The sequence below is a fragment of the Ustilago hordei genome (assembly GCF_900519145.1).
Source record: "Ustilago hordei strain Uho2 genome assembly, contig: UHO2_contig_06, whole genome shotgun sequence".
Taxonomy (NCBI): domain Eukaryota; kingdom Fungi; phylum Basidiomycota; class Ustilaginomycetes; order Ustilaginales; family Ustilaginaceae; genus Ustilago; species Ustilago hordei.
Window position 1 is genome coordinate 191,241 of NW_024545253.1, and position 11,849 is coordinate 203,089.

The following is an 11,849-nucleotide window of genomic DNA, read 5'->3' on the forward strand; positions in this document are numbered from 1 at the left end:
GATTGCAAATGACGGGTTGCTTGTGATGAGATGCCCTCTAGCTCAAATGGGTAGGTCTCGCGCTCCTGCTTGCTCGGCCTGTAGCTGCTGGTTGCCTTTGCCCGCTCGTCTCCCCTCGCCGGGCAGTGTAACCTGCAAGGACAGGCTCTACTTGCCATCTGACTTCTTCTTCTGCTTTCTGGGAGGTGTGACGGGACGACCCATGTTGATTCCACCATATGCATACTTTTGCTTTTTCTCCGCTGGCTTCAAGATCTGGAAGGAGCACAAGAGAGTCTCGTCGACGCTCATCATTGCACCTGCATTGTCAAACTCTCCACAATAGTTGGGCGCCGAGAACAATGTGACCAACTGTCGCTTGGCAAAGAATTCGTAACCATCCTCGACGACCTGATGCGCTCGACAGATGAGATCCATATCGTGTTTTTGCAGGAACCGCGAAACGACGTCTGGGCCGAATGTGAAGGAAACACCACGATCGTTTTCTGACCACCCGGAAATGTCCTTGTCGGGATCGGACCAGAGCAAATCGCAGAGCAAGCCGGTGTCTGGTACGTCGGTTGGTCGCATGACGCGGCGGATCTGCTCCATGCTTTGGAGATCGGGTGAAAGACCGCCGTGCATGGTGAAGATTTTTTCGTCAATGATGGCGGCGATGGGGAGGCAGTTGAAGCAGTCGGTGAACGTCTTCCAGAGTTTGATGTTGAAACGACGTTTGCACTCGTCGTAGAAGCCGTAAATGCGGTTGATACTGGCGCACTCGTGGTTGCCGCGGAGAATGAAGAAGTTTTCGGGATACTTGATCTTATATGCGAGCAGAAGGCAGATGGTCTCGAGAGACTGCTTCCCACGATCGACGTAGTCACCGAGGAAGAGGTAATTGGCCTCGGGAGGGAAGCCACCGTATTCGAACAAACGTAACAAGTCGTAATATTGGCCGTGAATGTCACCGCAGATCTTGATGGGTGCCTCGAGCTCGAGAAGGATGGGCTGGTTGATAAAGATATCCCTCGCTTTCAAGCAGAGGTACTTGATCTCGTACTCTTCCAGGTGGACGGGCTTGCCAGGACGTGAGCCACGGACCTCTAGGAGACGGTCGATGACATTGTCGAGATCGACCTCGGGGGTAGAGTTGTCGGCCATTGTGCTACGTGGTGAGCGGCCTGTTGAGTGGGGGTGATGTGTGATGGGGAACAAGGATTTGCAATGTATAGCCAAAGATGGGTGGGGTCGGTGGTAGGGTGGAAGAGCGAGTGCATATACGGAGATCAAGAAATGGACAAGAAGGGAAAGAAAGTAGTGAGGAGTGTGTCAGAATGATGAGCCCATTTGATCGTGGAGACTTTGGTGGCGGCAGAGCTGTTGAAGAAGGCATTGCCGGGTCGTGTGGACGTCTGCAAGATCGAGACAAGCTCGGGGCACTGCGATTGAGGCAATTGCTTGCTCCACTGGAGAAGGGAGCGGGGAAGTAATCCAAGAGGAAGGTGAGGAGCAGCAATGAGCTCGCGAGGTGGAGCAGATAGTTGGCCATGTTGTGCTTCGCTTCGGGTGCTCGGCAATAAGAGGCTGAGCGGAGGATGCTGGGGGTGCTGATTCGAAGCATGATCTCTAATCGTTGGCTACGGGTAACATGGCGAGATGCTTTTTCGAGAGCACATGAGAGTCGATTACTTACGGACAAGAGAAGAAGCTCGATGCTAGCTTGATGTGCTGGAGCTTTGCTGAAAGAGGCAAGGCCAAAGTTACGAGAGAAACAAGCGAGCTGCTTCTGAAGGTACTGCCAGCGCTAAAGATGGCAAAAGGTGCTGAAGATGGGCCAAGTGCGCGGGCGCTGATCTGATAAGCAAGCTAAACCGAGAGATAGCTGGGGCAGCAGCGATAGGAGGGATGGGAAATGCGGACGCGGGTCGGAAGGCGTAAGTATGCTGATCCCTTGAAGCCGACAGCTGGTAGAGAGGGCCAAGTGGACGGGTGCAAGGAGTGTCGTGCGTATGAAAGAAAAGATGGGAAACGAAGAAAGCAAGGAAAGGCCTAAAGCTGACCGAAAGAGGTTTCGATAAGAGGTCGATGAAACAACCGAGACCGGAGGCTATGTGATGTGAGTGAGAGTGAGTGTATTTTGCAGTGAGGATGTCAAGCCGCGATGGAGTGGGGATGGGTGGTGCGAGAGACGAAACACCGCTTGTGTGTAGGGGTGCAAGGAGGATGATGGATGAGCAAGAGGTCAATATCAGCTGGCGACCAGCTCATAGACTGGCAATTGCGGTGGCGAGCTGCTTTGAGGTTGCGATTCCTTGGCTGAACGATTTCTTGGCTGAGCCGCGCCGGTCGAGTTTTTTTTTCCATCACAGCCAGCGCGACAAGAGGCACACCAACACTTGAAATTTTTGCTCAGTCTAAAACTACAAGCACGCAGCAGTTTGTATCCACGCGACCCTCAAATTCAAGTTGCAATTACAGTCCGCGAGAGCCAATACCGATCTTTTCTGCTTTTGTAATCAGGCTTAGTGATTACTTCCAAAATTCACTATTCAAAAGTAGCGCTCGTTGTATTTCGGCATTGGAGGAATAGTTCGAAAGGAATGAATCCACTTTGAATCCACTTTGAATCCACTTTGAATCTACTTTGAATCCACTTTGAATCCACTTTGAATCTACTTTGAATCCACTTTGAATCCACTTTGAATCCACTTTGAATCCACTTTGAATCTACTTTGAATCCACTTTGAATCCACTTTGAATCCACTTTGAATCCACTTTGAATCCACTTTGAATCTACTTTGAATCCACTTTGAATCCACTTTGGATCTACTTTGAATCCACTTTGAATCCACTTCGAGAGGCAGCAAAAATTCAACGCCTTCACCCTGGGCCCAGCGCGAATTAAAACCAGAACGCACGCCCAGAGACGCCAAATGAGAGAGAAAAACAAGAAAAATGCGCAAGATCCTTCGACAGAGCAGAGGTACGCGCGCCTCTCTCCACCCTTGCTCAACTCAAACCAGGCCCGAGCATCCACCTTGTCCTGTCCATTCCCTCTCAGAGAAGCATGGTTCTCTTTTCTCATCTCCCAGGCGAACAGAATATTGAAGCCCCCCCCCCTTCCACGAGAGCTGCCACCACTCAGCTCAACTGTAAAGTTGCCATTGGGCAACCAAAAAAACAAAAAGGAACCAAAATAAAAAAACGGCTGCGTCGGAGGGGAATCGAACCCCTGTCTCCTGCTATCGAGTTACTCCGTATCCTGAATGGAAGGCAGGAATAATAACCATTATACGACCGACGCCTGCACGTGATCACATGAACATTATTCAACTATCCCACTAGCAACTGAATATAGGAACAAGTTCGACTTGCAGCCTTGCCCTAAGAGGCTCGGACAGATTTCACAGAGCAGTTCTCAAGCCGGCTATCTCAATAAGCCACACGAGACACAAGATGGACATCTACACCCGAGCTTTGTGGCAAGCAAGATAGGAAGGGTAAGACTACAACCAAGAAGCAGTTCCATCAATCCTCGTAGACACCGGCAACGAGGCAAAGATTTCGCGGTGTAAAGTGTACATCCAGCACAGGTGTACGTTTAGTGTGGAATGTAGCCACACAATCAGCACTCGTGTTGGTCAGATCTGCTCCGCTGGTCTGATTAACTGCTGCTGCTGCTGCTGCTGCTGACGCTTGCTGAGATTCCAACGATCCCTTTGCCGGTGTCTTCCTTACACCTCCTACCGATCGAACATCCCAGCATCTCACACTGCAGTCCTCACTGCCAGTCACCAACAATGAACCATCGGTGGAAAAGTCCATCGAATAGATCCGTTCGCTATGGCCCCACATCTTTTTGATCCTTCGTCCGCTTGCCAGATCCCACAGTGAGATGGAGACATCGTTAATGTGCGCTTCTCTCGAGATGCCAACAAATTGAGATGCTGTACCCTTACCAGCTGCTGCTGAGGCAAGGTAACGTCCATCTGGGCTGATCTTCAGACACGAGATCGCTGATTGGTGTCCAACGAAAAGTCGCACACAAGCACCACGTTGTACATCCCACAATCGACAGCTCCGGTCAGACGAACCTGTAGCAAGGTACAAGCTATTCGAGTGGAACGTCAGACAGTCGACGTCCGAAAGATGCCCGGCGTACATTCGCAAGGGATTCACACATTCCGTGCTCCACAGACGTGCTGTCTTGTCTGCACTACCGGTGGCAAAGTAGGTTCCGATCGGACTCCACTTGATATCCCACACTGGATGCTGGTGGCCTCTGTAGGCGACTAGCGCGCTGTACGTGTCCAGACTCCACAATCTCGCTGTTGCATCGGCTGAACAACTCAGCAAATGTCGCGGTGCGGATGCCGACCCACCAACAGGGTCAAAGTCAACTCCGTAAACTGGCCCCGAGTGGCCGATCAATCGACGTGTTGAGTAGCATTCCGCTTCTCGCTGCCTCGCCAGTGTCTTGCTGTCCCGAATCGACGACAAATTCGGGTTGCCGCGAATCCCGCGCAGCTTCTCGCCCTTGAGCGACCAGACTTGGACAAAAGACTCTTCGAACCCAGCGGCCATCAGAGTGATGTCGTCGGAAAAGGTGGAGCATGTGATGCCGTCATCGGCATCGTGAAAGGTATAAGCGCACACTGAGGGAAGCGCGGCAACTCGAGCAGCGTGAGCGCCTTGCTCGCCTAGAGCGTTGACACTCCCATCACGTACACCCGACGTGAAGCTCAACCTCGACCATGTCGATCCAGATCCGTTAACTAGAGAAGGGTCGAGACGGATGCGCTTGCGAGCGTCGCGAACCCGTTGCACCTCGCGCTTGACATCAACAGTGCGGAAGGTGGGTGCTTGTGGTGGCATATCAGTGATGCTAGCTGCTAGAAGTCCGACAGAGAAATCAGGACCAGAGGAGGCACTAGCTTTGGCATCGGCAACAGTAGGAGCAGCAGGGCTAGCAGCTGATCGTCGCCGCTCCCATGGTAGTACTGATGTTGTTCTCCCCCTGCCAGATCCATCGGCATCTTCGGCAGTATTACCCTCGGCGGCATCTTGCATTGTCGTGTCGCCCTCTTGCTGCTGCTGGCTGGTGTTGCCTTCTTCACCGCCCTCTTGCGTAGTGGCAGTGGCCGAAGCAGATGCCTCGGCTTCTTTGCTCTTTGCCTCTGCTGCCTGCACAGCGGCAACGGTCTCCTTTTCGCGACGATCGACTTGCTGCAGTTGCTTCTGCACTTCCTTCTCCAACCTTTCCGTCAAAGGCACAGATGGATGCAGCTTGAGCTGAGGACCAGCGGCTTTGGCATTGAATACAGCTAGCGCATCTGCCCCCGAGACCGCATCCTTGGCCAGCGATGAGTGGATACGACTTCGACCTGCTGCGCTTGTGCTCACACTCGAGTATGTCGGCCCTGCACCGGTCAAACCTGTGCCTTCTTCCAACACAGCAGCGTCGAACTGGTATGGCTGTGCAGCGAGAACCTGAATCCTACAACGCTCGTTGATGATCTTGAGCATAGCCTCCCTACCTCGCCTTGCAGGTGCCTCTGCTTCCTCGAGCCCATTTGTTGTGCCCGAGACCGGTCCGCCTCCATCAGTAAGCCAACCAAGGAGAAGACTAAAGACCGTATTGGACATCTTGACCACGTATCGTTCCGAGCGAAAGCGTTGTGCCAGAGGGTCGGACTGGATGTGCGATGGCAGTGCAAGCGAGCGAATATGAGAAAGCAGTGCCGTATGCGTGGGCAGGAAGGATGCGGCGTGTGCTGTGTAGAGTGCCGAAGCAGCTGGACCGTGGCCCATTAGAACCAGATCGAGGAAGGAATGAATGAAAAGTGGTAGCAGGATGGGCAGCAGCTCAGGCTGATAAATGTCCAGACTTCCCTGACACCATGACTTGAGCATAGCGAACCCTCTTGCGCGATCCGTTGGGTCGAGCAAAAGTGCCTGTGTTGCTGCAGCCGAGACATCCCCATCCTCTGCGAAAGTAAGATCCGCATCCGCGGCGACGGCTGCTGTCTTGTCCTTGTCCTTGTCCTTGCTTGCTATATCATTGCCATCCTTTCCGTCTTTGTCCTTTTCACCGTCCTTGTCTCCAAGCGTGCGCGGTGCGTTCTTCACTGCCAGATCTTCGAGGCCAACTGTGGGTGCGCGTCCGAGCAGGTCAGCTGCAGCAGCGGCCTGTTCTGCGGTCGCACCGGAAGCAAGCGCATCAAGTTCAGCTTTGAAAGCAGCCTCGACTCGATCAAAGCCGCGTCTATGAAGGTATGCAAGCACAGCAGCTGTCATGTCGGGACTGCTGAAGACGCTCCCTGCTGAAGCTTCGTTTGCCGGAGCTGAGCCGGATGCAGTTCCCGGAAGAGGTGTCGAAGCATTCTTAGGTGTGGGTGCTGCCGCCGGTTCGGGTTTGTCTGTACCTCGTTGCTCCTGGTCAGCGGCAACCGCCTTGTCGTCCGCTGCCGTCGCGGATGGAGTGGGCATTCTGGTGTCTGTGCCGTGCTTTGACGGAAATCTAGATTATATGCTGCGCTGCCTTTAAGAGTGCAGACAAGATACGCAGTAGTAGGTCTCCAGCGCACAATACTACCTCTCGTCTTGTCAATCAGTGGCTGTGATATTTGTGGATAGCGGGGGATATGATGAGGGTGAAGAGTACAGAAGTACAGGATGAGAAGAACGGAGCAACAGTTAAAGTATATAAAAGCTACACAAAGCGTAGAGACAGTGAAGGTAGTGCTTACGGCCGAGTAAAAGGCCTGAGCAACTGAGCACAGACCACATGTGTCACAACCTACTCAAGACAAATGCTTTGTTATGTTCCACAGTCAATGCAGCTCTCTGCTGCTCTACTTTTGTATATATAGACTCCTTCTCTCTCTCGCTCTCTCTCTCTCTCTCACTATCATCATCATAAATCACATGAAACTTTAAATGGCTCCCAATGTGGGGCTCGAACCCACGACATTCATCACATCAAGAGTTCGATGCTTAGCATAATGCTGCCAGCAACAAGAGCAGGGCAAACCAGAAGGGATGAGAGAGATGATGATCAAGTGGCCACAGCTGCAGGCAATGGTCAAGAGGAGGGTTGGCTCACGCAGGTAGTTAGAATTCTACAGTTAGCAAACCCGGCACTGACAGTGGAGGAGGCAATAGTACGGGCGATGGGTCTTGTCACCATTAGCAATCAAACCCCATGAGGAGAGATGGAAAAGATCCCCAAGGATGTTTCGAGCTCAATTGCCCATATTAAGAAACTTAGTGATAGCAACTGGCATACCTGGGAGCCTACTTTCATCGACTGTCTGCAATGAGTATGCAATGCAAAGGAAATCCTGTATGGTGAGATAGCACCGGGAAGTGAGGGGTATGACAAGGACTTGGACAAGGCACTTGTAGGTCTTATCCATGCCTCCTGCGACCACAGTCTGGAGAGCTGCATCGATACATACACTGTTAGGGGTGCAGATGAACATGTCCAACTTGGTAGTACACTATATGCTAAGCTCAAAAAGGTGCTAACATTGAATGATGCAGTAAAACAAGCAGGCCTGCAGGACCACATCCACACTGTATGACTGTACAATCATGATGTTGTCAGGCTGGGCAAGGAACTGGACTCTATCTGGAATGATGCTGTGCAACTTGGGAAATGACTCGATGAGGACCTCAAGAAAGCCACCCTATACCACTGCACAGCACAAGATTGGTTCTACACCAACTCTGTCGATGCACTCAAGACAGCCAAACCAGATTGTAAGTACAATGAAGCCTACCATGCATTAGCAAAGAAGCAACAGGATGGTGAGGTTACTGGCCATATTAGAGGAGCAGCAAGGGTTGCCACAGGCACAGACCAGGCGGAGCAAGGACCCAGGGGCAGGTGCGACCCTCACAACCCCTCGGCCCCTCCTAAGTGCTATGCTTGTGGAGGGCCTAATCACATTGCTCGCAACTGCACAAACACCAACAACAACTCTGCACCGAGTATGGGCAGACCCACCACCAATCCAGCACAGGAAGCGAGTCAGTAGGAACTCGGGTGCACCCTCCTAGTGATCGGCGGAGATAAGCAACCAACATCAGATACCTGGATCATTGATTTGGGTGCAACACACCACATGGTGAATGATGAAAGAATGCTACTCACCTCGACAAGCAAGGATGGTCAGATCTGTATGGCTGGAAATGAAAGGCTTCAAGTGAAGGCCATAGGAGATGCCTCCCTTCGGGTTGGCAATGTAACCATTCAACTATTGGATGTGCTCTATGTGCCGGAACTTAATTCTAATTTATTATCAGTACAAGGTTTGATCAAGAATGGTGCATGGGTAACTTTCGATGAGTTTGGGACCATCATTAAGCAAAATGATGGCACACAAATACAATACAAGAGGAACAGAAGAAAAGGGCAGTTCGAAGTGCAGGGAAAAGCACTAGCCCTGGAGTTGGAAGAGACACTCAACAATGTCCCAGAGGACAACCAGAACACAGGAAGACACAATGATGTCCCAGAGGATGATAAGAACACAGGAAACCGAGACAACAACTCGAAGGAAGACAAAGATAGCTACCTCTGGCATGAGAGGTTCGGACACCCAGGATGAGATAAGACAAGGCAAATCCGGGCACACTACCTTGGCACTGATGAGAGAATGGAGCATGAATCAAAGCACTGCAATGCATGCAGTCAAGGAAAACAGACCCAAGCGCAGATGAGCCAATCGGAGTTGAAGAGAGCGGAGGTGCCACTAGAGTTAGTACATGTAGACTTGATGACAGATCTTAAGGGCCATGCCAACTACCACTACACACTAGTTGCTGTGGACAACTTCTCCTCCCTGATCTATGTGGAACCACTCTGCACTAAGAGTGCTGCACTCCTGGCACTGAGAAGGTGGATCACCAGGATGGAACAAGCAACAGACAGGAAACTCAAAACACTCTGCAGCAACAATGGAGGAGAGTGGTGCAGCTTAGGAGCTGAAGACTGGCAAACTCAAGAGGGTTTCAAGTGGCAAAAGAGCATCCTGGGGATCAGTGTCCAGAATGGACAGGCAGAGAGAGTGATCAGATTGGTCCAAGAAAAGATGCACTCAATGCTCATTGGTCGAGCTTGCCCCAGAGAGTTGTGGCCATATGCAATCACAGCAGCAGCACATGTGATGAACCTCACCCCATCAGCCACCAAGACCATCCCCCACAAGGCCTTTTATGGAACCACTGCACACAAGCTGGCCCAGCAGCTGCAAGTCTTCAGATGCTTGGCATGGGTCCATGTTCAACAGAAGGATCAGCAGGGCAAGTACAGGGCTAGAGCAAAGCCAGCCATCATGATTGGATACAATGATGAGCACAAAGCATGGAAGTTTTGCAACCCGGATCAGCCTGCATCAATTCAATGGAGCAACTCAGCAACATTCCATGAGGACAAAGGATGGAGTGATTGCCAACAGGAGGCAGTCCAGCCCATGGCAACCACAGAGGTTGAGGAGGAGGGTGTCACACCAGCCATAGTGGAGGAACCCCTACCAGCTGTAAACAGCACAGTAGGCGCCACCAACACAGCAGTACTGAACCTGGACCTGACACTTGGGGAAGCAATGAATGGTGAGGACGCCCAGCTCTGGAAGGAGGCAATACAAAAAGAGCTGGAAGGACTCAAGGCAATGGGGACTTGGGAGGTGGTGAATCACCCACCAGGGGCACCACTTGTGGACTCTAAGGTCGTGCTTCAGTTAAAACTTGATGCTGATGGTGTGCCCATAAAACACAAGGCACGACTGGTGGCGAGGGGCTTCACACAGAGAGAGGGAATCGACTACCAGGAAACCTTCTCTCCAGTAGCACCCCTCAGAGCAATCAGAGCTATCCTAGCACTAGCAGTACAGAATGACTGGGAGGTGCATGCACTGGATATCACAATGGCCTACTTAAACTCCAGGTTAAAAGAAGCGATCTATATGAAACCACCAGAGGGATCAGGAGTAGCACCTGGACAGGTATACAAAGTGGTCAAGGGCCTGTACAGCCTAAAGCAGTCTGGGCGAGAATGGAACCAGGAGTTCGACAGGTTTTTGCGATGCATGGGATTCTTCCAGGTAGAGTGCGCTCCCTGCATCTACACCAAGGGACGGGGCAAAGATATGGCCATTGTGGTCATCTATGTCAATGATACATTAGTCATAGCACCACGGCTGGAAACAGTCCTAAAGGTCAAGAAGCAGATCGGTCAGAGATGGAAGATGGAAGATAGTGGCGAGGTCTCTCACTTCCTTGGCATCAAAATTAGTCGAAACCATATGATGTGCACCATGATGATTGGTCAGTCAGGGTACATTGACCAAGTGCTGGCTAAGCACCTGGACAAATGCACCAAGCCAACCATGGTTCCAATGCAGAGCATACCAGAGGGAACCCTTGTTGCAAGTGCAGCACAACAGAAGGAGTATCTGGTGATCATTGGCAAGCTGCTCTGGGTTGCCAACAGCACCTGGCCTGACCTTAGTCTCACCATGAGTGTCCTTGCTAGACACATGCATGAACCATCCCAAGAGCATTATCAGGCAGCACAACGGGCCTTACACTACCTCGAAGGCACAAAGGATGTTGGATTAGTTTATAGGGGAAATATGTCGCAAGAGCCACTGATTGTGCATAGTGATGTGAACTGGGCAAGTGATGCCACCATTCAGAGAAGGAGTACATCGGGGTCAGTGGTGTTAGTGTATGGGAACCCAGTAGCCTGGAAGTCAGCAACACAAAAATGCATATCACTGTCTGCCATTGAGGTGGAGTTCATTGCAGCTATGGAAGCAACATGTGAGGTGCTCTTCCTCAAGCAGCTGCTGCGCTCGATTGGCATTGCCACAGGCACCCCAACAGTCTACTCAGACAACACTGGATGCATACAGGTTAGCAAAGACCCAGCACAGCACTGGAAGCTTAAGCACATCGACACCAAGTATCACTTCATCTGTAACAATGTTCAAGAGGGGAGGGTGCAAATCAAGTACATGGACACAACAAGGAATTTGGCAGATGTACTCACCAAGCCAATCGGGAGACAGGCAATACAGCAAGCGAGATCTGGGCTATACCTGCAGATACCAGCAGCAGTGTACAAAACGGAGTCCCCAAGCTATGTGATGATGTTAAAGAATGGAGGATATACCTTGAAACAACAGCATAATGAACAGGGTACACATGCTGTTGAGGGGGGGAGTTAAAGTATATAAAAGCTACACAAAGCATAGAGACAGTGAAGGTAGTGCTTACAGCTGAGTAAAAGGCCTGAGCAACTGAGCACAGACCACATGTGTCACAACCTACTCAAGACAAATGCTTTGTTATGTTCCGCAGTCAATGCGGCTCTCTGCTGCTCTACTTTTGTATATATAGACTCCTTCTCTCTCTCGCTCTCTCTCTCTCTCTCACTATCATCATCATAAATCACACGAAACTTTAACTGCAACAACCTCAATGCGAATTGCCGAACGCGCTATTTCCAACACGCGGAACTCGGCTCTTGGTGTTTTAGATTGAAAATTGTGAGAGACAGCGAGCTAACATTTCTAAAATAATCCTCCACAAAGAGTTTTGACCCAGTGAATGTTAAATCGTCAGATCCTTTTTTTATTTTATTTTTTATTATTATTTTTTGTTTGGAATCCCGAATCCATAGCCGAACTTCTCAATCGATGACGTCCCCCCGGCGCCCTTCAATAAAACCAACCCTCCCTTTCTTCGCTTCCTTGACATCCTACTCTCACACAGGATCAAATGTTTCCCGTTCAGCTTTCATCAGTCTAACTACGTCACTACTATAGAAGGACTGCATTCGATTCCCATTCGATTCC

General features: G+C 50.8%; 3 protein-coding genes and 1 non-coding gene across 4 annotated transcripts; 1 reads left to right on the top strand and 3 right to left on the bottom strand.

Annotated features, from left to right (window-relative positions):
- Positions 1 to 147: 147 nt before the first annotated feature.
- UHO2_03523 (putative serine/threonine protein phosphatase PP1) lies at positions 148 to 1,143 on the bottom strand (the record flags this gene model as incomplete). Its single annotated transcript, XM_041554129.1, has 1 exon — positions 148 to 1,143. One exon carries the CDS (start codon positions 1,141 to 1,143, stop codon positions 148 to 150), a length of 996 nt encoding a protein of 331 aa, XP_041410063.1.
- A 2,048-nt stretch (positions 1,144 to 3,191) lies between these two features.
- Positions 3,192 to 3,286, bottom strand: tRNA-Gly(TCC). Its single transcript has one exon. It is a non-coding gene; the product is annotated as a tRNA-Gly (tRNA).
- A 224-nt stretch (positions 3,287 to 3,510) lies between these two features.
- Positions 3,511 to 6,471, bottom strand: UHO2_03524 (uncharacterized protein; the record flags this gene model as incomplete). Its single annotated transcript, XM_041554130.1, has 1 exon — positions 3,511 to 6,471. One exon carries the CDS (start codon positions 6,469 to 6,471, stop codon positions 3,511 to 3,513), a length of 2,961 nt encoding a protein of 986 aa, XP_041410064.1.
- A 515-nt stretch (positions 6,472 to 6,986) lies between these two features.
- On the top strand, positions 6,987 to 11,219 carry UHO2_03525 (uncharacterized protein; the record flags this gene model as incomplete). The annotated part of the gene is made up of 5 exons (XM_041554131.1): positions 6,987 to 7,158; positions 7,192 to 7,293; positions 7,690 to 8,016; positions 8,047 to 8,578; positions 8,681 to 11,219. 5 exons carry the CDS (start codon positions 6,987 to 6,989, stop codon positions 11,217 to 11,219), a joined length of 3,672 nt encoding a protein of 1,223 aa, XP_041410065.1.
- Between the last annotated feature and the right edge of the window lie 630 nt (positions 11,220 to 11,849).